Genomic DNA, 26,054 nt, shown 5'->3' with positions numbered 1-26,054 from the left:
TTATTGTGATTATTGTGTCTTGCTAGTGGTCACCATTGTATTTAATTTTATGAGCTGCTTGGAAAGGAAGAGTAACTTTTTCATAATAAATCTCATTGCCTTTATTTATTTTTCCTGCAATGACAGTTTGTAACATTTAACTCCGGAGAAGGCAATGGCACCCCACTCCAGTACTCTTGCCTGGAAAATCCCATGGACGGAGGAGCCTGGTAGGCTGCAATCCATGGGGTTGCTAGGAGTCGGACACAACTGAGTGACTTCACTTTCACGCATTGGAGAAGCAAATGGCAGCCCACTCCAGTGTTCTTGCCTGGAGAATCCCAGGGACACAGGAGCCTGGTGGGCTGCCGTCTATGGGGTCACACAGAGTCGGACATGACTGAAGCGACTTAGCATAGCATAGCAACATTTAACTCCAGTATTAGTTTGCTAGGACTGCCATAACAAAATACTACAGACTCAGTGGCCTAATCACAAATTTATTTCCCCAGATCCTGGAGGCTAGAAATTGCAAATCAGAGTTTTGGCAGATTTGGTTTCCGCTGAAGCCTCTCTCCCCGGCTTGCAGATGGCCACCTACTTGCTGTGCCCTCACATGGTCATCTTTTGGGCTTTGTGAATCAGTCCTAACCTGCTCTTCTTATAAAAAATCACTTATATTGGATGAGGGCCCCACCCATGTTGACCTATTTTAATTTAATTAACCTCTTCAATGATTCATCAAATACATTCATATTCCGTGATATTGAGGGTTGGGATTTTAACACAGGAATTTTGGAAGGGACACAACTCAGCTCATAATAACACATGATCAATCATTTATTCTTGGTATGTGCTTACTGCCTGTATTAGGCCTAAATTTGTAAAATGTAAAGTACTTTTGTCAAGGATGTCTATTTAGAGGAGTTAAGGAGGCTCTTCTCACCTACTTTTAAGCTTAAGCTGAGATCAGAGAGCTTCTGATCTCAGAAGCTCCGTTTGGGTCCGCACATGCGTGTGAGCACCTTGAACCGTATTGCATGAAGCTGTGTGGAGTAAATTTTTAAAATCTCTTTTCTGGAGAGTTTGTTGTAGAAACTATTAAAAATTGCTAATCATAAACTGATAACGAGTACAAAGTGATTAGTTATAGTTTGTAATACTACAATCTTTATAGTCATTTAAGAGGATTTTTCAGTGCTGTCCTAAAATAAGGTTCAGTGATTTAAATTCTTGAGTAAGATTGAGACTTAAGTGTGATACTCTTAATTTCAGAGTACGTATAATGGTGGCTTATCAGATCCTTAATAATGTATTTCTCAGAAACAGATAGATGTCTTTTAATCTTTTGGAGTATTTATATCTTATTCACACATGTGAATAAAACACTACAAAAACTTTTTAATATCATTTTAATGGAGGTATAATTCTCATACACCAAATTACCCAATTTTAGATTACAATTAGATGGGTTTTCAGAGAAGGCAATGGCACCCCACTCCAGTACTCTTGCCTGGGAAATCCCATGGACGGAGGAGCCTGGTAGGCTACAGTCCATGGGGCCGCTAAGAGTCGGACACGACTGAGCGAGTTCACTTTCACTTCTCGCTTTCATGCATTGGAGAAGGAAATGGCAGCCCACTCCAGTGTTCTTGCCTGGAGAATCCTGGGAACAGAGGAGCCTGCTGGGTTTCTGTCTATGGGGTCGCACAGAGTCGGACACGACTGATGCGACTTAGCAGCAGTAGCAGCAGATGGGTTTTTGACAGATGTATACACCTGTGAAATCACTACCACAGTTAAGAAGATACACAACATTTCCATCTTCTTATGGAAGGAATTTCTAATGTCCCTTTATCCATTTCTTCTTCTACCTATGAATCCACTACCTTGGTTCTGTCCCTACAGACTGCATTTTCTAGAACTTTAAATTAATTCAATTATGGTCTTTTGTGTCTGGTGTCTTTCAGTCACATAATAATTTTGAGACTTCATCCATATTATTGCATGTATCAGTGGTTGGTTCTTTTTCCTTCATGAGTAATATTCCAGTGTATGGCTAAATCCCATTTTGCTGATGGACATTTAGATTGTTTCTGGGTTTTTTGCTATGGATAAAGCTGCTGTGAATATTCTTTAAGTTATTCTGTAGAATGTTTTTCTTTCTCTGAAAGTGGAATGACTGGATCACATAGTAGGTTTATGTTTAAATTTGGAAGGAACTCCCAATTTTCCAAAGTGATTGTACTCTTTTACATTCCTACCAGCAGTGTATGAGAGTTCTAGTTGCTCCGTAGCCTTGGCAATATTTGTTATTGTCATTGTCTTAATTTCATCTATTCTCATGGATGTGTAATGGTTTCTCATTAAATTTGCATTTTTGATAGTTAATGACCTTAAGTATTTAACAGTTTTCCTAATCTTTTTGTGTGTGTGTGTGTGAAATGCCTGTTCAGGTTTTTTTGACCATTTAAAAAAATTGGTGTGCCATCTTATAAGTGAGTTATAATTGTTATATAACTTTTTTATAATTAAATTTCTGATTTTGAAATAATTGTAGATTCATATACAGGTATAAAAAGTAATACAGAGAGATTCTGTGTACCCTTTACCCAGTTTCCTTCAATGATAAACTATAGTACAACATCACAGCCAAGATGTTGACATTGACATACTTCATGAGTCTTGTTCTGATTTTCCTACTTTTATTTGTACTTAACTTGTAGATGTCTTTGTTAGGGTAGTGTTCTATTCCATTTAACCACTTTGATATTATTTTGTAGGGTTAGATGAGAAACATGTACTTAATTACAAGTAAGAAAATAATTTGGTAGTAATGTACATCATGTTATTAAAATTACATGTTTTAATGCCTGTGCCATATAAAATCTAAATATGCAATTTTTCTTTCGTGTGTAGAAATGAAGATCTAAAGCAAATGTTAGAGAGCAACAAAGATTCTGCTAAATTGGATGCTATGAAACGGATTGTTGGGGTAGGTAAAATAATTAGATCATTTTGACTTTTGAATAAATGACAAGTAGTGATATGCTAAAAATATATATTGTAGAATATGTTAAATACCAAATCAAGCATTCCCATTTACCCTTTATTATTAGAATTTCCTGTCTAAAATGTTTTGGAAGAAGTAAAGAAGTAACAAAATTCAGAAACTTGAGTTCTAATTCTGTCTTTTCTGTTTCTCAAATATTTCTTTTGTCAAATAGAGAGTGCTAATCACCTTGAAGAGAAAGTAAGATTATATACTACAATATTTTGACTTCCTACAAAGAGGGATACTAATGAGCTAAAGGATATTTTTTTGGTCATTCTATGACCTAAAAATTGTGAGCATGCTTTCTTCTGATCTTCAAATTTCTTTACTACTAATACAAATGGTTTATTCAGTTTATCAGCATAGAACTTCTAATGAATATTAATAGATGTAAAAACATTCTCTACTTTTCTCTTGTAATGCAAAATTCAGATAGTAGTCTAAAATATTACTATGTAAGGGGTTCTACTGTCAGAATTAAAAATATAATGCAATTTCTGATTATATAATGTTTAAAAATATTTTTGCAATTTGTGTGGGTCTTGCCCTTTTTTTTTTTTTTGATTGTTTGTACTGACAGTGAAAAAAACTGGCTTAATTCAGTGACTATCTGATGCTAAAGAGTCTGCTTGTCTCAGTGGAATTAAATTTGTCAGACCTTGTCTTTCTTACTACTACTTTGCTTTTTTCACCACCATTGCTGATTTTGTTTTCCAGAACTTTTTGTATCAGGTCAAAATGTAGTAAATTCACGTAATTGCAAAAATAAACTCTACTGTAGTAGGGTGTAAATACAGCTGAAACAGTACTGTTTTCCAGCAGACAGTGCCACCATATGAGAGTCTGAAATCTCCATTCTAAAATCCAAATCCCATTTACGAAGGATGATTATAGATATGAATTTACTGTGTTCAAAAGTTTGTTGTTGTGAAAACCCAATATGTAAAAGTCAAGGACTAATTATACCTGTAGAACTTGCTTGATTCTTTTATTTAGATTTATGTCACTTGGTAATGGAGGAAAAGGTTGAAGAGTTTTTGGTAAATTTTTCATTTGTTCATGTTAAACCAAGGCTTCCCTAGTGGCTCGGCAGATAAAGAATCCACCTGCAATGCAGAAGACATAGGAGATACAGGTTTGGTCCCTGGGGTCAGGAAGATTCCCTGAAGTTCGTAATGGCAACCCAGTCCAGTATTCTTGCCTGAAAACTCCCATGGACAGAGGAACTTGGCAGACTTCAGTCTGTGGGGCCACAAATAGTTGGACACGACTGAGTGACTGAGCACACACGCAATGTTATACCATATAATAATAGCGTTTATGGAGAGGTAGTTCTTTGCTTTACATGGCTTTGGGATTTGAATTCAGTCACCACAGTTTAGTTAAATAACGCCAGTCTCCTCACAATAGGTTTATATTTCAGTTATCATGGTACATTGACTTAGTAATTGCATACTGTTTCATCATTAACTCTCCAGTCCTCAACTCACTATATATATAACAAATATGCGTATGTCATGTCACTTCTTTCAAAGTTATTTTTAGCAGTTGGTCACTGTGTGTGTTGCTCAGCTTGTGTACAGACTGCAAAGCATGCAGTAGTGATCCCTCCTTGTTTACCAGTGAGAAGCCCACTTGACATTTTACCAAAATGAATGATTAAAAGAAGAATTTGATCAACAAAGATAAAAATGCAGGAAGGAAATGAAAAGTGATAACACTAGAAATGAAATTCAGGTAGAATGTAACTGGAATTGTGGAGAAGTTGGTGACTGTGGGCATGCTGATGCCGCCACTTTTGGAGAGACTCTAAATCCTGCCGGGGAAATGCCATGGACAGAGGAGCCTGGCGGGCTGTTACAGTCCATGGGATTGCAGAGTCAGGCATGACTGAGCATGGACAAACGTGTAGCTAGAGGCACTTCAGTAAGGTAGGCTTTTCAACATAAATGAGGAAAATGGTTGTGATGAAAAGGCTGAAGATATGCCAGAGGAAGTGATGCTGCCAAAATCTTCACATTAGAGGAACTCTAGGAGATAATTCACCACATTAGAAGTACCAATGACACAACCTTGGAAGCTGATCCAGACTTAGAATTAATTTACCAAGGAATATACAAGATGCTTGCATGCACGCATGCTCAGTCGCTTCAGCTGTGTCCAACTCTTTGCCACCCCATAGACTTTAGCCCACCAGGCTCCTCTGACCATGGCATTCTCCAGGCAAGAATACTGGAGTGGGTTGCCATGCCCTCCTGCAGGGGATTTTCCCAACCCAGGAATTGAATCCAAGTCTCTTATGTCTCTTTCATTGGAGGGCACATTCTTTACCACTAGCGTTACGTGGGAAGCCCTAAAGACGCTTGCTTGATACTTCAAATGATGAGAATAAGGCAGGTCCATTCAGACTACTCCTGATCAGTTAATTCTCAATGACTCTGATGTTTTATGGTACAGTATATTAAATAAATGTTAATTTTATCATTTTTCATTTTCCTACCTATATTTTTCTGACAGTAATAAGAGAGTATTAAATGTTTTTTATAAAATTCTTATAAGTTACAGATCCAGTTGTCAAGATTGCTTTACATTGGTTTCAGCTTGCAGACCTGCAGGATACAGTCCTGCAGTGCCATATAAAGCAGGCAGTACTCTTAATTATTTCACTGAATTTTGGTTTTACATCCCTCTAAGGTAAATTATTTCACTAAGTCTGAGGATGCTATTGAAATTCCTAAATATGAAAATGATATATTTGGTAGTTTTTTTCTGTATTCCTGTTTCAAACTGATAAATAAAATGGATATTCTCAACAATCTAGACTACTTGAGTGTTATAAATGTAATTTACATGTAAATAGACATCATAAAGAAGTATAAATATAACTATGGTAGTAGTTAGTCTGGTAGTTACAGACTTTCTCTTATTAGGAAGTTTATATAAATATAAATTTGGAACTTGATCAACAACTGTAGGAAAATGATTATTAATTAAAAATTATTCCTTCACTTTGTATACACTTTGTATAATGTCCTCAGGATTTATCCATATTGTTAAAAATGTCAGAATTTCTTCCTTTCTCATGGCTGAATAATATCCCATTTTATATACAACACAGATGTGTGTGTTTGTAAGAAAGATGTAAGGTATAGCTCACATTACCAGTTTACTTTACCAGCAGTGCACAGTGTTTCCCTTTATCCACATCCTCACAAACACCTGTTATGTCTTGTCTTTTTGTTCATAGCAGTTCTAAGAGGTTTGAGGTGGTAACCTCATTGTAGATTTGATGTACATTTCCTTGATAATGACTGATGTTGAACAACATCTTTTTCTTGTACCTGTTGGCACCTTTAATTTACAGAGTATTCTATGTCAATTATATCTCCATAGACCTGGAAAAAAATTATTAGACAAGTGACACAAATAGGTATTTGTAAATTTTCAAATAATATTGAGATATACAAAGTAAAAATTTCATCTTCCAGGTATACTTTAGGATTAAATTGTAAAGTTCTGTTAATTGTTTTTGGATTTTGATTAGGGTAATAGGAATTTGTGTATTTCCATCTCCACTCTTTTCCTGTCTTTCAGTAGCATTATATTCATGTCTTATAGTTTCTAATCATAAGGAATCTTGAACATTCCTTGCTAGATTCGTTCTTACGTACTTTTCAGTTTCGTTTGCCATTATGAATGGTCCCTTTCGTTATATTTTCAAAATTATTACTAGTGTATAGGAGAACAAATGACTTTTCTGTTCTTGTATTTGACCTTCTCAGTGAACTTTTCTTAAATCTGATAGTTTTTTGGTTTCTTTGCTTGATTTTTGTATAGTTAATTGCATTATCCAGAAGTTATGACAGATTTATTTTCAAATATTTTTATCTCTTACTCGTTTCTCTTCTCTCTTTGCATGAATTAAGTTACACTATGATGTTCAATAGTAGGCATGGTAGAAGACAACACTGTGATGTTTCTGATTTTAATGGAAATATTTGTGATATTTTACTCTTGCGGAATTCAAGTAGATATATATCTATATATTTAAGTGAAGTTGTATTATAATTTTCATTTTGTCTTGTGTTGAGGTTTTTTTTATTAGATTCAGAGCATGAGTTATTATTTAAGCCATCTTGGCCTGCTCCTTTATTGCAAAGATCTCCCCTCATTGCAAAGATCTCCCCTCTCATTTTTAGCCTTTATGTATAAGTCTGAGATCTAGTTTGCATTATTTCTTATGTATGATGTGAGATTAAGAGACGAATGTTTTTTTAACACATGTATATCTAATTTGCCTCCATTTTTATTAAATATTTCAATGTTTGTTATTAAAAAACTATCCTTTCCCAACCAAATTTCAACCTCAAATGACAATCAGTTTACTGTGTATTTGTGGACCCACTTCTGAACTCTTCTGGTTCATGGGTCTTTGTGGCCCTCAGTTTACCAATACCTCACCCTTGATTTCTGTAGCTTTAAAATAAAGTACTGAAAGTCTTCCTTAAAAAAAAAGAAGCTTTGTTTATGCTATATCCTTTGCATTTCCTTGTAAATTTTGAAAGGTTGTCAGTTTCTACCAAAAAAACCCTTCAGTTCAGTTCATTCAGTTCAGTCGCTCAGTTGTGTCCGACTCTTTGCGACCCCATGAATCGCAGCATACCAGGCTTCCCTGTCCATCACCAACTCCCGGAGTTCACTCAAACTCATGTCCATCGAGTTGGTGATGCCATCCAGCCATCTCATCCTCTGTCGTCCCCTTCTCTTCCTGCCCCCAATCCCTCCCAGCATCAGGGTCTTTTCCAATGAGTCAATGCTTTGCATGAGGTGGCCAAGTATTGGAGTTTCAGCTTTAGCATCAGTCCTTCCAGTGAACACCCAGGACTGATCTTACTGGGATTTATAATGAAATTTATTAAACTGGGCTTTCCTAGTAGCTCAGCTGGTAAAGAATCTGCCTGCAATGCAGGAGACCTGGGTTTGATCCCTGGGTTGGGAAGATCCCCTGGAGAAGGGAAAGGCTACCCGCTCCAGTGTTCTGGCCTGAAGAATTCCATGGACTGTATAGTCTGTGAGATCGCAGAGAGTCAGATACGACTGCATTAAATCTATAGATCAATTGACTTTTGACATCATTTTGTCTTATGACCCATGATCGTAATTCTCTCTCTTGTTTCTGTTATTTTTAATTTCTATCAACACTATAGTATAGTTTTTAGTGTAAAATTTTAAGTTCTGTTTTTTTTTGTTGTTAATAGTTATTCTAAATATTTTGTATCTTTGATTGCTATTAAATACTGTATTTCAATTTTTTAAAATGGTAATGATATTTAATAAGATAAATTCAATGAACATAAGTAAATGTCTATAAATATAAGGTTTTCTTCATGGCACAACGCTACATCACATTCAGTTGAGTTCAGTTCAGTTGCTCAGTCATGTTTGACTCTTTGCAACCCCATGGACTGCAGTATGCCAGGCTTACCTGTCCATCACCAACTCGCAGAGCTTACTCAAACTCATGTCCACTGAGTCAGTGATGCCATCTCTGACATCAACCGTTTCATACTCTGTCGTCCCCATCTCCTCCTGCCCTCAATCTTTCCCAGCATCAGGGTCTTTTATAATGAGTGAGTTCTTCGCATCAGGTGTCCAAAGTATTCGAGAGTTTCACCTTTAGCATCAGTCCTTCCAATGAATATTCAGGACTGATTTCCTTTAGGATGGACTGGTTGGATCTCCTTGCAGTCCAAGGGACTCTCAAGAGTCTTCTCCAACACCACCATTCAAAAGCATCAATTCTTCGGCGCTCAGCTTTCCTTTATGGTCCAACTCTCACATCCATTCATGACTACTGGAAAAACCAAAGCTTTGACTAGATGGACCTTTGTTGGCAAAGTAATCTCTCTGCTTTTTAATATGCTTTCTAGGTTGGTCATAACTTTTCTTCCAAGGAACAAGTGTCTTTTAATTTCATGGCTGTAGTCACCATCTGCAGTGATTTTGGAGCCCCCCAAGATAGTCTGTCACTGTTTCCCCGTCTATTTGCCATGAAGTGATGGGACCAGATGCCATGATCTTAATTTTCTGAATGTTGAGTTTTAAGCCAACTTTTTTACTCTCCTCTTTCACTTTCATCAAGAGGCTCTTTAGTTCTTTGCTTTCTGCCATACCTGTAGTCTCAGAAGTAGATATAAAGCAGAAGTAGTTATAAAGCAGAAGTAGTATTTTTTCTGGAACTCTCTGCATATCTGAGGTTATTGATATTTCTCCCAGCAATCTTGATTCCAGCTTGTGCTTCATCCAGCCCAGTGTTTCTCATGATGTACTCTTCTATAAGTTAAATAAGCAGGGTGACAGTGTACAGCCTTGATGTACTCCTTTCCCAATTTGGAACCAGTCTGTTGTTCCATGTCCTGTTCGAACTGTTGCTTCTTGAGCTGCATACAGATTTATCAGGAGGCAGGTCAGGTGGTCTGGTATTCCCATTTCTTGAAGAATTTAACACAGTTTGTTGTGATCCCCACAGTCAAAGGCTTGGCATAGGCAATAAAGCAGAAGTAGGTGTTTTTCTGGAGCTTTCGCTTTTTTGATGATCCGTATTAATTTACAGTAATTTAACTATTCTCATTTGGCAGTAATGTCATACAAGTGAACTTACTGATGACTAGGAAAATTAAAAAGTAAACCCAAGGCCACTTAATCAAGAGTCATAGCAACAAAGAAACCCTAGGAATGAAGGTCAAGGCAGTAGGTTGCAGCTGGCCATATATGATACTATTTGCCCAGTTTTCATTTAGGAATTTGCTACAACAAATAAAAGGACTTCCCTTGTGTCTCAGACAGTTAAGAATATGACTGCAATGCAGGAGACCTGGTTCGATCCCTGGGTCAGGAAGATCCCCTGGAAAAGGGAAAGGCTACCCACTCCAGTATTCTTGCCTGGCAATTCCATGGACACAGGAGCCTGGCGAGTTACAGTCCATGGGGTTACAAAGAGTCAGACACAACTGAACGACTAACAACAAATAAAATAAGTTATCTCTTGTTAGTAATTAGAAAAAATAAAATGACGGGTATTACCTATCACTTTCCTTTAACCATAAAATTAAAATATTTCTTGAGTGGTTAAAAGAAAAAAGGCCTTTAAAAAGAATATTAATTTTTCTTATATGTTCACAATAGAAACTCCATGTCCCGATTTAAAACACTAGTAGTAGTAGTAGTAGTGTGTACTAGCTTAAGAAACACATTTGGACAGTACAGCTTTTGACATATTAACGTTCTATGGGGAAAGATATCTTTTAATTTTGTTTTAATATTAAACTAACAGAAAATTAAAAATTCAGTAAGGGCATGGGTTGGTTTGATTCAAGAAGTGCTTCCAAAATTAATTCACCTAGCTTCTTTTTGGAGAAATTGTTCATCACCACAAATCTTTTCTAACTTAACTTTTGGAGAAGAAAATAGAAAATCAAAGCCATAGCACAGTAGCTCTGTCAGATATTTCCCTTTGTATTTCACTCTTAAACTCGCAATTATTGGTTGCTAATTTTTTCTTTTATTATATAACTAGTAATTGTTTTTCTTGAAATTTTTTCCACTGTGTATTATAAAAATTATTTGTTTATCTTTACTTTTGTCCAGTTTTTAGTGTGATTTCTAGTTAGCACCATGTTTCTTTGTGGAAGCTTTAAAAATCATTTTTAAATGTTATGTTCATGTATATACATTTATGCATCATTTCAAAACATCTGTTGGGTAGAAGTAGTTTGCTAGAGGCCAATTAGTAGAGTATTATATTGGCTTCAAATTTTCTTTATTTTTTTAAATGTAATTTTCAATATTTACATTTCTCTACATAATTTAGATTTTATGAGCCCTGAATATTGGGTTTTATCACCTCATATAATTGTATACAGGGTAGTTTTAAGACCTTAGCTTTATAGTTAAAAACATTTAAACATTTCTAAATTTTAATTTGCCAAAATTTTAAATGTTATATATTTGTTTTACGTTACTTTCTGATATATATCAAAATGCTGGCAGTGCACATCTGACTATCTTTCATAGTCGGTAGCCCTGCAGTTCAACAGAGAATCTCGTGAGCAGTATCTATCAGCAAGAAACCATAATGATAGTCTCAGTTCATTTTATTATCTTTCTTTGGTAATACCTGAGGCTTATTTAGAATCGTGGGGAAATGTTTCCAATGGTTCATATGTTGAATAAAGTCTCATGTATGCCAAAGCATGCTTAGGGAAGAAAAACTACCTACTTCAAAATCTTGTGGTCACTTATTACACTGCAGGACTCAAGTTGAAACATACATATGTTATTTTTCTTAATATTTTTTAAAAATGTATGTCTAATGTTTAAAGCACATATTCATACTTTATCTTGGTTTGATGAAATGTGAACTAAGAATTTGAAATGTATTGCTTCATGTAGTGAACTTGTAATACGTTTTTTAGCTAAAATACTGATGAGTTGATTATTCCGAGTCCTTGAAGGAATGGAATATTTCAGTGTATCGAAATCTTTGATGTATTTTCTTTTACTAAGTGTTGGATGTTAAAGGTCTTTCTCAGATTAGTTTGCTTGTCTTTTTGGGATAATGAGCAAATCTGAACCTTCTTTTGATGGATAAAATTCTTCAAATTTCTAATTGGAGCTATTGATATAAATTATTTCCTTTTTTTTTAAAATTTTATTTTATTTTTAAACTTTACATAATTGTATTAGTTTTGCCAAATATCAAAATGAATCCGCCCCAGGTATACATGTGTTCCCCATCCTGAACCCTCCTCCCTCCTCCCGATATAAATTATTTCTTAGCCATACATGTTACATGGTATTCAGTTGGACTTTAACAGAAAGAAGGGGAAAAAATAAGATTATTTTAATTGATACAGAAAAAGCATTTGACAGAATTCAGCACCTTTTATGATAAATCACTCACCAAACTAGTAATAAAAAAACTACCTCCGTGTTTTAAAGTGTTTTAAAGAAAAGTTCACAACTAACTTCATACTCAGTGGTAAAAGACTGAAAGCTTTCCCTCTAAGATCAGGAACAAAACGAGACTGCCTACTTTCCCCACTTCTGTTCAGCATAGTAATGGAAGTTTTAGCCATGACAGTTAGGCATGAAAAAGAAATAAAAGATATCCAAATTGGAAAAGAAGCAAAATTATCTTTGTTTGAAGACACCATGATTTTATATTTAGAAAACCTAAAGATGCCACAAAAAATCTTTTAGAACTAATAATCAAATTCAACAAAGTTGCAGGATAGAAAATTAACACATAAAAATTAGTTGTGTTTCCATACAGTAACAATCACCAGTCCTAAAAAGAAGTTATGAAGGCAGTCTTATTTATGGTAGTATCCAAATGAATAAAATACTTAGGAATAGACTTACCCAAGGAAACAAAGTATTTGTACCTTGAAAACTAAAATGTTGCTAAAAGAAATTAAGACACAGATAAATGGAAAAATATCCCATGTTCATTGATTGGAATTCTTATTGAAATAACAATATCCCCAAAGTTATCTACATACTCAGTGCAGTTCGTATCAAAATCCCAGGGATGTTTTTTCCAAAAGAAAAAAAAAAATCTGTACACACACACGTGCACACACACACGCGTGCATATTTGTTTATTTGACTGCATTGGGTCTTAGTTGCGTCATGTGGGATCTTCCATTACGACACATGGACTCTCTTTTGTGGTTTGCAGTTTAGTTGCTCCTCAGTATGTGGGATCTTAATTCCCTGGCCAGGGACAAACTCAAGTCCCCTTCATTGCACAGTGGATTCTTAACCACTAGACCGAAGTCCTTGGCCAAAACAGTCTTGAAAAAGAAGAATAAAGTTTAGAAGTCTCACACTTTCTGATTTCAAAACTTACTACAGAGCTACAGTAATCAAAATGTGTGGTACCAACACTGCTGTATTTAAAATGAATAACCAACAAGGTCCTACTGTATAGCACAGGGAGCTGTGCTCCAGTGTTACATGGCAGTCTGGATGGGAGGGGAGTTGGGAAGTGAATGTATACATGTATAGCTGAGTCTGTTTGCTGTCCACCTGAAATTATCACAGCATTGTTAATCAGCTATACTCCAATATAAAATAAAAAGTTTTTTTAAAAAAAGTCACTAGGTCTAGCCTGTATTCAATAAGAGTAGTTAATGAGAGTGTGTATACTGTGGGTAGGGATGACTGGAAACTGTCTCAAGCTGCCTACCATAGAGTCTGAGAGGCTTTTAAATGATGTTTTTGATCATGTTATTATCCTTTTTAGTTAGTTAAAGTGTAGTAAAGAAAATGTAAGAAGTAAAAACAAAACAAAAACAACTGCTGTCTTTTGTGAACTGTAACATACTGTATAAAAAGGCAAGCTCCTGAATGCTCTCATTTGTGAGAGCTGAAAGTGGTTAAGAGAGTAGATCTATCACCACAAAAAGAAACATAATTTTTTTATGGTGATAGATAGAGGTGCTAACTAACCTTATTGTGGTACCAGTTTGCAGTATATACATGAGTCAAATCATCACATTATACACCTTGATCTTAGTTATGTCAGTATATCAATAAATCTGGAATTTTTTAAATAAAAAGGAAAAATTAACAAAAAGATGGGTAAATACCTAAATATTTCTCTTGTTCTATACCTCAGTAGTGAGAAATATTAAAGCCACTTATGATTGGATGGTAAGTTACTCTCAGTTTAGTTCACTTGCTCAGTCATGTCTGACTCTTTGTGACCCCATGGACTGTAGCACGCCAGGCCTCCCTGTCCATCACCAACTCTGGGAGCTTACTCAAACTCACGTCCATCGAGTCGTAATACCATCCAACCATCTCATCCTCTGTCATCCCCTTCTCCTCCCGTAAGTTACTCTAGGAAAAGGGATAGCCTGTGTCTACTTATTCCCCAGGTAATAGCTCATAGGTAAATAGTTTTCCAAAATATCTCAAGTTAATTACATCATGTAGAAATTTGTTGAAATTTCTGACATGGATATAGTGTCATATCTGGAATCAAAAATGTCTTGGATTGAATAGCAGAATCGATATGTCAGAAGTTGAAATCACTAGAAAGTAGTCAATTTGTTGAATAGAGATTAAAAAGAAGGGAACAAAACCTTGGGGTCTTGTTGGATGGTAAAAAATATCCAATATATATGTCCATCTAACATTTTTTTAGGGCAGGAAAAATACTTGGAAGACATACTTGTTGAAAACTCCCCAGACTTGATGTATGACTTAAGTTTGTAAATAAAAGAAACTCCTTGAACCCCAATCAGGATAAAACTGAATGAAAACCATTCATAAACATATAGCAGTTAAACTGGAAATCAATAAAGAAAAAATTTAGAAAGTACTTGGGGAAAAAAATACATTGCATACAAGGGAACAGTAATTTGAACAACTCCATATCAACATCAAAACCATCAAGAACAAAACAAAACAAAAAAAAATCAACATCAAAAACCATGGGAGCTAGAAGTCAGTGAAACATTTTTAAAGAAATTCTAGTATTTTGGATATATAAAGTTAAATAAAATATATTAAATTTAAAAAAATGTGTGGTACCAGCTTAAAGGCAGACATATATATAAATGTGTATATATTTATTTATATATATATACACACACATAGAGTGCCTTAAAAGAAAAACTTCATGTATGTGGCCACATTATTTTCAACAAGGGTGCAAGACCATTCAGTGGGGGTAGAATCTCCCCAGATAGTGTTTGGAAACTGAAAACCCACATGCAAGAGAATGAATTTAGACCCCCTACTTAATACCATATATAGAATAAGTTAAAAAATGAGTCAAAGACCTCAATGTAAGAGCTAAAACACAGGGTATGACATGAGATTTGTCAGAGGATTCTTGGATATGACATCAAAAGGTGAGCAAAAAGAAAAAATTGATCGTTTAGACTATATCAAAACGTAAAACTGTGCATCAAATGACACTGTCAACCATATGAGAAGGCAACCCACTGGAGAAAATATTTTTAATCATAGCTGATGTAGACTTTGCAGAATATATAAAGAACTCGTATAACCTAGTAACTTATAAAATATAAACTCTGAGATGACCGTAGAAGGTTTGACATACCTTGACTTACTTATCTATGTATCTGTAAACTGTGTTTGTGCATCTTTGTAATTATCTCATAATTTCTAGAAGAACCAATAAAAATTACACAAAAAGTTAATTGCCAAATAGTCAATGTAAAAATAAAAATATAAGTTAGGTTATTGGATACCAAAAAAAATGTCTGAATCATGAGAGTAATGGCAGTCAGGACAAAACAAGCACAGGGAATAAGGAATGATGAATAAAGTGGTAGAGCTGAATCTAAGTGCATCAGTACTCATCTCCTGTCACCAACGAAAAGAGACGGTCATATTGGATCAAAGTGTCAAGATGGAACCATATGTTCTCTAGGAAAAATCCACTCTTAATGTAAAGATAAAGAATAGAAAGATGGAAAAATATATACCATGCAAAAACTAACCAAAACACAAAAGAACAACTCCCACTCCTAACCCTGGCACTTTGGTTTCTCCTGCAGTGCTTTAACTTTTCATAGCACTGTTATCCTCGCATTGTTTTTGTCCCTCACCCCCATTAGAAGTAAGCTCAGATGGGTGAGGGGCTTCCCTGCTGACTGAGAGGTCAAGAATCTGCCTGCCATGCAGGAGATTCAGGTTCAATTCCTGGATCAGGGAGATCCCCTGGAAGAGGAAATGGCTACCCATTCCAGTATTCTTGCCTGCAAAATCCCATGAACAGAGGAGCCTGGCAGACCCGCAGTCCACAGGGTCGCACAGAGACAGACACAATTGAGCACTTGTGAATAATCCAGTGGGTAAAGACTTTGTATTGTTCACGGTTTTACCCCCAAGGCCTAGAATAGTTCCTGGCATGTAATGTTCTCTTGGCGAATGTTTGTTGAATGTATTTGACTCTCGGATTTTTTTTCTCCTTCATGTAGTAACATCTTTTTGAATAGCATTCTGTAGACTAAAGTTGGGGAAGCCTTGGAATAGGGTATCATAGAAGAGGATATCTGACTTAGGTAATTATTGAATGACTGAAAGAAGGGATCTTAGAGAACATGAATCCCTCTCTCCTTATTTTACAGATAAGAAAATTGTAAAAATCGCATAAAAATACTTTAGCTGCACCACTTTATGAACCTTCTTTAATCCTCAGAAGGTTTCACAAAACAAGAAATTTCACAGGTAAAGAAATAGAAAATGAAGATTAGCTTATAATAGAGTTTTCTAAAGCTGTCATGTAGAAAATCTTTTGAGAGATTATTAACTGAGATTAATATTGTTTAAAATGTCACATAGTATTTATAAAATGTTTTTGTAAATTTATAAAACTAAACACCTTATATCCTTTTATCCTTAGATATGGTATATAGCAAAGACTTTGTAAAAAAATTAGAAGTTAACGCAGGAGGGTGAATTGAATCTTGTTTTTTCTCTTAGAAAATATGGTGGTACACCTAACTTTAATGAGGAAAGGAAGAGGACCTCGTGAAGGGAGCTTTGAAGAAAATGGTTGGAGAAGTAGGGGAATCTATTTAAAAAAAAAAAAAGGGAGAAAGAATGACTGTAGTTTGTTTAGAATAACATTTATTCTCCACCCCCACCCCACTGTAAATGTATTATATCTTTAATGTAAAAACTTGTTAGAGTACAAATATTTGAAAATGTTTATAATGCCATTAACCATAGAAATCTATTATAAATATTGTATGTCTTAAATTACTGTGTTTCTTCCCTAATATGTCTATGTATTTGTGTATTTATATTGATTCACAAGAGATTGTTCTTTGGTGCAGATAGTTGGGCTAAGTAAGATGACTCAAAAAGAGTTAAGCTTGTTAATTCTATAGCTTAACTTGTTTCTGTAGCTTATCTTCTAAATATTATATGTATGTAGAATTTATGTTTTGTTTTCAAATGACTAATTTTTTAAAAGTTTGAGCTCTTATATTCTACTTTTATTCCTCAGATGATTGCAAAAGGGAAAAATGCATCTGAACTATTTCCTGCTGTTGTGAAGAATGTGGCCAGTAAAAATATTGAGGTACTGTTTTGATTCATAATTTTCATGATTCCTTTTGTTGTGATAGAATCATATACTTTTCAGTTACTTTGAAATACAACATAAGATATTTAAGTGTCACTAGATTTTCGATACAAATAAAATGTCCAGAATCTTAATAGGTGGAATTGAATATAAAGTAGACATAATCTTAGCTTGGAATTTTCCTGGAGAATGTGAAAAGTAAAATTGAGATTACTTCATCTTGGTTAAGGATGGTAACTTTCTAAGTATTCTTAGAAGCTAGTTTTGTTGAAGTTCTGCTCTTGGGACTTGATTTTAAAGTACTGTATGTCCAGGCCTAATCAGGGCAGAGACTGAATCCAGGTGTTAGGACTCCAAATCTAGTGCTTTTCCTGGAGCATCTTAGTTCTGGTAGACCCTTTCTCAGTGTAGCAGGAGGTGAGCAGAAGGCAGGATGTAGTGGGAGCCTTCAATTATTGGTCTCTCTGTATAACTGTCGAGAGATTGACAGAACTTTGAGGCCAAGGTAATTAATATTAGATCAGAAGGACTAATATGAGACTGATAGAGTGTGAAAGAAAAACAGAATGAGCCCATGTAGAAACTGTTGAGAAAGATGAGTAGGATTGAAAAGTTCAATGAAGAGAAATAGAGATTGATCTGAGCAAATGGTATGTTTTTTTGTTTTTGTTTTTTTAATTAATTTATTTATTTTTGGCTGTCCTAGTTCTTTGTTGCTCTGTATGGGCTTTCTCTAGTTGTGTTAGACAGGCTGTTCTCTAGTTGGGGTTTGTGGGCTTCTCATTGCAGTGGCTTTTCTTGTTGCAGAGCACAGGCTGTAGGGCGCACGGGCTTCAGTATTACAGATGTGGTCACAAGTTTAGTTGCCCTGTGACATGTGCAATCTTCCCAGACCAGAGACTGAACCTATGTCCCCTGCACTGGCAAGTGGATTCTTAGGCACTGTAGCACCAGGGGAGTTCCATCTCGGTTTTGTAATAGGAGTGTTTATTTTGTTAACACTTGATGTATTTATTGATGTTGTTGAATTTGAGTGTACTATTATACCATTTCTTTTTTTTGGTTTCCTTTGTTTTTTTTTTTTTTTTCTCTCCTTTTCCTCTTTTTTAATGGAAGAAATGACAGTTAAATTTTTCTTGTTTTTATTTTTAACCCATACTTTGTATTTTTTTTTCTTAGTGTTGGCTGTATCCACTTAGCTTTTCACAGTCCAGTTATGTTTAATGTTGCACTTCTTCACATAAAGTATAGAAATCTTGCAACTGTATATATCCATATCCCTATTGTCTTTTAAGTTTTAGTTATTAACTTACCAGGTTTATATAAGTTAAAAACATCATAAGACAGTGAAGTTTTTCCTTTAAATACTTATGTGATATAAAGGAATTAAAAGAGAAAAACAGAAAAAAGTATTAATCATTTATTCAGATATTTATCATATCCAATGTTCTCTTTGAGTTCTAAGGATTCACATTTCTGTCAGTATCAAGATCATCCTGCCTGAAGAATTTCTGTTGGCTTTTTCTGTAGTGGAGGTCTGCTAGCAATGAATTCTCTTACTTTTATCTGAAAATGTTTGCATTTTGCCTTCATTCCTGAAGAATTGTTTCACTGGTTGTAGACTTCTGGGTTAATAGTTTGTTTTTGTTTCAACACAAAGATGCTTTGAAGATTCTTTTGCTGTCCATACTTTCTTATGTAAAGTTTCTGATGACTGGATCATTGATCTTCCTGTATAATTTGTAATTTTCCTCTTGATGCTTTCATTTTTTGCTCTTTATCTTTGGCTCTGAGTAATCTGACTGTACTGTGCCTTGGTGTGATTTTATTTGTGTTCATTTGGTTGGTGTGTGTTGAGCACCTTAGTCCTGTAAGTTCCTGTCTTTGATCAAAAGTGGAAAATTTGGGGCGATTATTTCTTCAGGTAATATTTGCCCTCTTCTTTTTTCTCTTTCTGGTATTAAAATTGCATATATGTTATGTTGTTTAATTTTTATCTGAGAATGTATGGAACTTTGTTGGTTTTTTTAGATTTTTTTCTTATTCTTTATATTATATAATTCTTACTCATCTATTTTTGAGTTGCTTACTCATTCTTCTGTTCACTCCATTTAATTAAGTACATTCATTTTTACTTTAGAAATTAAGATATTAAAAGTATTAAAACTATTTTTTCATTTTAGAATTTCAGTTTATCCCTTTATATCCTTTGTTTCCTTGCTGCAATTTCCTATATCCTATATTAATGGAGAGCACATTTTCTTTTTCTTAAGAATAAGTGTAACACCAGCTCTAAAATCCTTGTCTGCTAGTTCCAGTATCATTTCCTCAGGCTTTTATTCGTTGATTTCCTTTTCTTGTGTGCTTATGTTCCATTGTTTTACTTTTTCTTATGTTGGGTAATTTAGGTTGTTTCTTTTGAAATAATGAATATTAAATTATGTAGATTCTGCATCCTTTTATATTCTATAGGTGATGTTTTTGTTTTAGAAGGCAGTTATTTTGCCTAGATTCAGATTTCAAATTCTCTTGCATAGGCAGCAGCTTAATCTTATATGTTTTGTCTTTTGCTGAGCTGCTTTGAGTCTGTTCTGAGCTTCCATGGTTCAGAAGTTAGTCAGAGATGTGGCTAGAGACTGCTTAAGAGCCCATCTCCGGGCTCTACTTTATGGATTCCCCTGTTGTCTTCAGTGGCCATGGTGTTGCTGTGTTCACTTTTGGGTTCTGTCAGAGAGACTGGTTTATCCATCAGTGCCTCCACCTGTACTTCATTGACTGTTCACTTAGCCTCAGCAGAAAACCATGGAAATGGGGACGTTAGTTCATGCAGCTCTTTTTCTTACCATCTTTGCACATACTCTCTATACCAGAAGAATCTGTTTGTTTCTGTTTCATTGCCAGGGATTTTAGTGCTTTTTGTATTATGTCTAGGTTTTTTAATTGTATGTGGGAGATTGTTCTGCTGGGGTTTTATTCCAAAATTACCACAAGTCCATATATCTATTAAAGAGATTTAAAAATGAGCTCCCCTTCCCACCCCCCAAAGTCTTTTATTTGTCCTTCTGTGTTTACCATTCATGTCCCTTTTGATTCCTTCATGTAAGTCCATGAATGACTGGATTTTTTTCCCTGAATGACTAGAGGAATTTCTTTAGTGTTTTGTTTTGCTGCTGATGAGTTTTCTCAGCTTTTGTTTAAAAAAGTCTTTCTCTTCTTTTGTATACAATTTGAAAACATCTTTGCTGAGTAAAATGTATATTTCTGTGTTCTTTACTGTCTTTTTCTTTTAGTATTTAAAAAATATTTTATTGTTTTCTGACCTACACGGCTTCTTATGCCAAGTGTCTTGTCACTCTTCTCTCTCTGTGTAAGCTATCTTTTCTTTCCTCTGTTGATTTTAAGATTTTTCTGTTTATCACTGGTTTTCAGTTTTACTGTGGTATACCTTGTCATATTTTTCTTCATGCTTATTCTGCTTGGGGTTTGTTGAGCTTCTAACTCGTGTGGGTTTATAATTTTCTTAAAATTGATAAACATTTCAGACATTAGTTTTTCAAAAATATGTCTTTTCTGTCTTCGTTCCTTCTGGTATTTCAAGCAGACATACAGTACACTAATTGGTAGTGTTGCACAGGTCCCTTTTTCAGTCTTTTCTCCCTGTGCTTCACTTGAGAAGTGCTCAGGCTAACCCATCTTGCCTTTTGTAGTGTCTAGCTGTTGTGACTCCCCTGCAGTATAGTTATCTTACCAGCTACTGTATTTTTCATTTCTACATGTTTAATGAGATCGTTTTTATATCCTCCAGTTATCGCTTCAGCATATTCATATTTTTGTCTACCTTGTTGGCCATATGGAGCATATCTATAATAGTTGTAACATCCCTCTGCTAGTTCTGTCATTTCTGTCGTTTTAAGTCTTTTTCTGGAGACTGATTTTTCTCACAGTTATGATTCATACTGTCCTGATTTTTGTTTAAATTGCGTTGAGTTTTCTTGTGATGCACAGTTAAGTTTATGTGGATCACTTGATTATTTCAAAGCATACTTGTTTTGGATATTTTATACTGTTTTATTTTAACTGCTTAGGTTCTCTGAGAAACAGTCAGTAGCTGTATCAGATCTCCGAGCTAGTCCACTAAATACGAATTTCCTACCACCTTATCCTTTCTTTTTTTTTTTTTGTATTTTTAAATTTTTAATTGGAGGATACTTGTCAAAGCATACTTTCAATGTTTACTAAAAGATACAGAAACACCTTTAGGCTAGACTGATGTAGGCCCACTACTAAAGCAGTACCTTAGGATTCTGCTCAGTCATAGGTGTATTTATGAGATATTTTCTCTCTGGCTGGTGAGAACATGAGCTTTTCCTTGCTTTTTGTGATCTTTGGTGTCTGTTGTGCCTGCTGCTTCCCTGTGTTTTTCTGGTCTGGCTTCAGATAGTTGCATCGTATGTGCAAGACCGTGCTAGCCCACAGTTTGATGTTGTTCCTCTCCAGAGTGCATTCTTTCTCTCTCTGAAGTTCCCTCCTCTTTGGTATTCTGCTTTGCAAACTCAGGCACCCTTGGCCTGTGTGAACTTTGATCACTGTCTCCTCAGCACAGTGAGGCACAGTGAGTTTTCTGGATTCTGTTTGAGTTGCTCCCTTGACTTTTTCCCCTTTCTCAGGCTTCACAGTCGGAGAAGGCAATGGCACCCCACTCCAGTACTCTTGCCTGGAAAATCCCATGGACGGAGGAGCCTGGTGGGCTGCAGTCCATGGGCTCGAGAAGTCGGACACGACTGAGCGACTTCCCTTTCACTTTTCACTTTCATGCATTAGAGAAGGAAATGGCAACCCACTCCAGTGTTCTTGCCTGGAGAATCCCAGGGACGGGGGAGCCTGGTGGGCTGCCGTCTTTGGGGTCGCACAGAGTCGGACACGACTGAATCAACTTAGCAGCAGCAGCAGCAGGGTTCACAGTAATGTACTGCCTGGTGTCCAACATATGAAAACTTTTGTTTCACTTTATTCCCCCTGATTTTCTGTGTGGTTAAGGTAGGGAGGGTAAATAAGATCTCTCAGTTATTATTTCTAAGTTATAGCTTTATATCATAATCTGGAAATATTTTTAAAACCCTAAAATATGGAAAGTTATCAGTCAAATGAAAACATCACTCTCAAATTTTCCTACTTTCCATGAGGAATTTTCAATTTATAGCTAGTTTACATGCTTGAAAATTCTCTTTCTCTTTTCCATCCTTTATATTGAGTTCTGTGACGGGGTTTTACAGAATATATTAAGTAAACTGCATATCATTAGCAGTTTTATAGTCAGTACTTAATTACTTCTAGTTTGGAAAACAAGGCATTTTCTAATGAAAAATTTGGAACAAGAAAAATAGAGTGCGTAAACTAATCATGACCTGAGAATGATGATTAGAGTTTTTTGCTTAAGTGAAACAAACAGATCAGCCAGGTCATATTTCATTTCTGTTATACAAACACAATGTTGATATAATGTAGACTCTTAGCTATTATTTGGACACTATGGAATAGATTGGGCGTTAATCTCTCATACAAGAGAAACTAGTAGTTTAAATAATTTGCATTTGCGTGTTCGAAATCTGGAAAAGCGTGGTGAAGTATATGTTATACAATTTTTAGAGTGTACATTTCAGTATATAAAATGTTTTCCTGTCATCTTAAATTTTTTAGTAGGATAATTTATATTATACAAATTTAAAGATTCTATAAAAATTTTAAACCTGCTTTTTAGATACATTTTGAAGTAATGTCATTTTCTATTAGATAGTAAGTACAATACATATTTCAGATAGATGAATTTTGTGCACAAATGAATAGGCATCGTAGAATGAACTTGACTAACTTGAGTAAATTAAAATCGAAACACTTGTATACTTGTTGCCAACTGAAGAACTAGGATAAATTAATATTGGACTTAACTTGATGAACTGATTCTAATTAACGGGATAAATCTAGACTGAGCATGTAATCTTACAATATTTTCAAAGTTTACTTATGATTAGTTTAGTAGATACTTATTAAGTACAATTTATGAGCTTGTTACGATGTATAATTCTGAATTGATAATTAAACTGTTTTTGTGGTATGACAATGCCATCTGAGCTGTCTGAGCTCCTAATTTGATATGTACATTAGTTTTATGATTTCTGGTCTAAGAGTTTAAGTAGCTGGGGAAAAAATCAGGCTTTCACTTAGAAAAGTTGTGAGCTGTAGGTAAAGCTTGTCTTAGTGCCTTACATATAACAACTCACTTTATGCTCGCAAACAGCCCTGTGAAGCTGGTTCTTTCATTTTCCGTATTTTCATTATGAGGACAGAGTAGCAGAGAGATTAGGTTACGTGAGCAAGGTCACACACTAGTGCCTGGCAGTCAGAATCCAGAGCCAGGCAGCTTGGCTTCAGAAACCATTTTAGGTCATTCCCCTTTTAAAGCCATTCTTCCTGTTTGAATCCTTCCTCCTTTTTCTTCAGTTTCTTTGACCTTTTATCATCATCTGGTATTTGCTATCCTTTGGGAGGTATCTGGCATTGGTATAAATTTGTTTTAACTCTATTGTATTGAAGGAGAGTTGATTTACACTGCTGTATCAGTTTCTGCTGTACAGCAAAGTGATTCAGTTATATGTATACATTGTTTTTTATATTCTTTTCCATTATGGGTTTTCACAGGATAGTGAATGTAGTTCTGTGTGCTCTGCAGCAGGACCCTGTTACTTATCCATTCTGTATAACAGTTTGTATCTCTAATCCTTTCCCCAGCCCTGTCTCCCCCTTGGCAACCACAGGGCTGTTCTCTGTCTGTGACTCTCTGTTCCCTGGATAAATTCATTTGTGCCACACGCAAGTGATATTGTACCATATTTATCCTTTTTCCTGACTTGCTTCTCTGAGTAGGATGATTGCCAGCTCCATCCATGTTGCTGTGAATGCTGCTGTTGCCATTGTTCAGTCACTGAGTTGTGTCCTGCTCTCTGCAGCTCCATGAACTACAGCAAGTCAGGCCTCCCTGTCCTTCACCATCTGCTGGAGTTCGCTCAGCGTTCAAGCCCATTGAATCAGTAAATGGTATTATCTCATTCTTAAGTATTATCTTATACTTAAGGAGTAGTATTCCATTGTGAAAGCAGTGACAGATTTTATTTTCTTGGGCTCCAAAATTACTGTGGATGGAGAATGCAGGGGCAAAATTAAAAGATGCTTGCTCTTTGTAAGGAAAGCTATGATAAACCTAGACAGCATATAAAAAAGCAGAGACATCACTTTGCTGACAAAGGTCCGTATAGTCATGGCTGTTGTTTTTCCAGTAGTTATGTATGGATGTGGGAGTTTGACCATAAAGAAAGTAGAGCCCCGAAGAATTGGTGTTTTTGAACTGTGGTGCTGGTGAAGATTCTTGAGAGTCCCTTGGACAGGAAGGAGATCAAACCAGTCCATCCTAAAGGAAATCAACCCTGAATATTCATTGGAAGGACTGGTGCTGAAGCTGAAGCTGAAGCTCCAGTACTTTGGCCACGTGATGCACAGAGCCGACTCATTGGAAAAGACCCCTACGGCTGGGAAGGATTGAAGGCAAAAGAAGAGGGTGGCAGAGGATGTGATGGTTAGATAGCATCACTGACTCAGTGAACATGAATCTGAGCACACTCTGGAGATAGTGTAAGACAGAGAAGCGTGGAGTGCTGCAGTCCATGGGGTCGCAAAGATTTGGACACAACTTAGCAACTGAACAGCAACAAGTATTCCATTGTATATATGTACCACATCTTGTTTGTTCATTCATTTGTTGATGGACATTTAGGTGGTTTCCATGTTTTGGCTATTGGGAATCGAGCTACTGAAAACATAGGGATGCATGTATCTTTTCAAATGACGGTTTTGTCAGGGTACAGGCCCAGGAGTGTGATTTCTGCATAATATGGCAACGTTTTTTTAGTGTTTTGAGGAAACTTTGTACTGTTTTCCATAGTGGTTGCACCAGTTTACATTCCCACCAGCAGTGTAAGAGGGGTCCCTTTCCTCCATACACTCTCCAGCATTTGTTATTTGTAGGTTTTTTTTTTTTTAAGTGATGGCTATTCTGATCAGAGTGAGGTGATACCTCATTGTAGTTTTGATTTTCATTTCTCTAATGTTTAGTGATGTTGAACACTGTTCTGTGCACCCGCTGACCATCTGTATGTCTTCTTTGGAGAAATGTCTGTTTAGGTCTTTGGCCCATTTGGGTATATAAATTTTTTGTTTTAGATATGGCTAGAAATGACCACGTCCTTGGATATTGATAATAAGTTATGCTGTAACTTGTTCCTCCTGGACTTCCAGGATTCTTGTTTTAAATAGAAAATTCTGTACTGTTAGCTATTTGTAATGTTCAGTTATCAAGAGTAGAACTTTTCTATTCATTTTTAACCTTTACAATCAGATTCTGATATGCTGTCTAATATTTGTAACAGAAATGTCCCTATAAATATAATTCTGCCTCTCCCCCATGGTTTCACTTTCCATGATTTCAGTTACCCATGGTTAGCTGCAGTCCAAAAATATTAAATGGAAAATTCTAGAAATAAACAGTTCATAAGTTTTAAATTGCTCACTATAACACATGCTGCTGTTGCTAAGTTGCTTCAGTCGTGTCCGACTCTGTGCAACCCCATGGACTGCAGCCCAGCAGGCTCCCCCGTCCCTGGGATTCTCCAGGCAAGAACACTGGAGTGGGTTGCCATTTCTTTCTCCAATGCATGAAAATGGAAAGTGAAAGTGAAGTCACTCAGTCGTGTCCGACTCTTAGCGACCCCATGGACTGCAGCCTACCAGGGTCCTCCATCCATGGGATTTTCCGGGCAACAGTACTGGAGTGGTGTG

At 35.8% G+C, this 26,054-nt stretch overlaps 1 protein-coding gene across 2 annotated transcripts in view; it reads left to right on the top strand.

Moving 5' to 3' along the window:
- Nucleotides 1-26,054, top strand: part of AP3B1 (adaptor related protein complex 3 subunit beta 1) — a 235,658-nt gene that overhangs the window by 26,069 nt on the left and 183,535 nt on the right. For both annotated transcript variants that reach the window (XM_061430031.1, XM_061430032.1), the window contains exons 2-3: nucleotides 2,899-2,974; nucleotides 17,091-17,165. In XM_061430031.1, coding sequence (XP_061286015.1) covers nucleotides 2,899-2,974; nucleotides 17,091-17,165 — 151 coding nt within the window. The remainder of the gene's footprint in view (nucleotides 1-2,898; nucleotides 2,975-17,090; nucleotides 17,166-26,054) is intronic.

Source organism: Bos javanicus, chromosome 10 (genome assembly GCF_032452875.1).
Source record: "Bos javanicus breed banteng chromosome 10, ARS-OSU_banteng_1.0, whole genome shotgun sequence".
In the NCBI taxonomy this organism is placed as follows: domain Eukaryota; kingdom Metazoa; phylum Chordata; class Mammalia; order Artiodactyla; family Bovidae; genus Bos; species Bos javanicus.
This window is presented reverse-complemented; position numbering and strand designations above follow the sequence as displayed.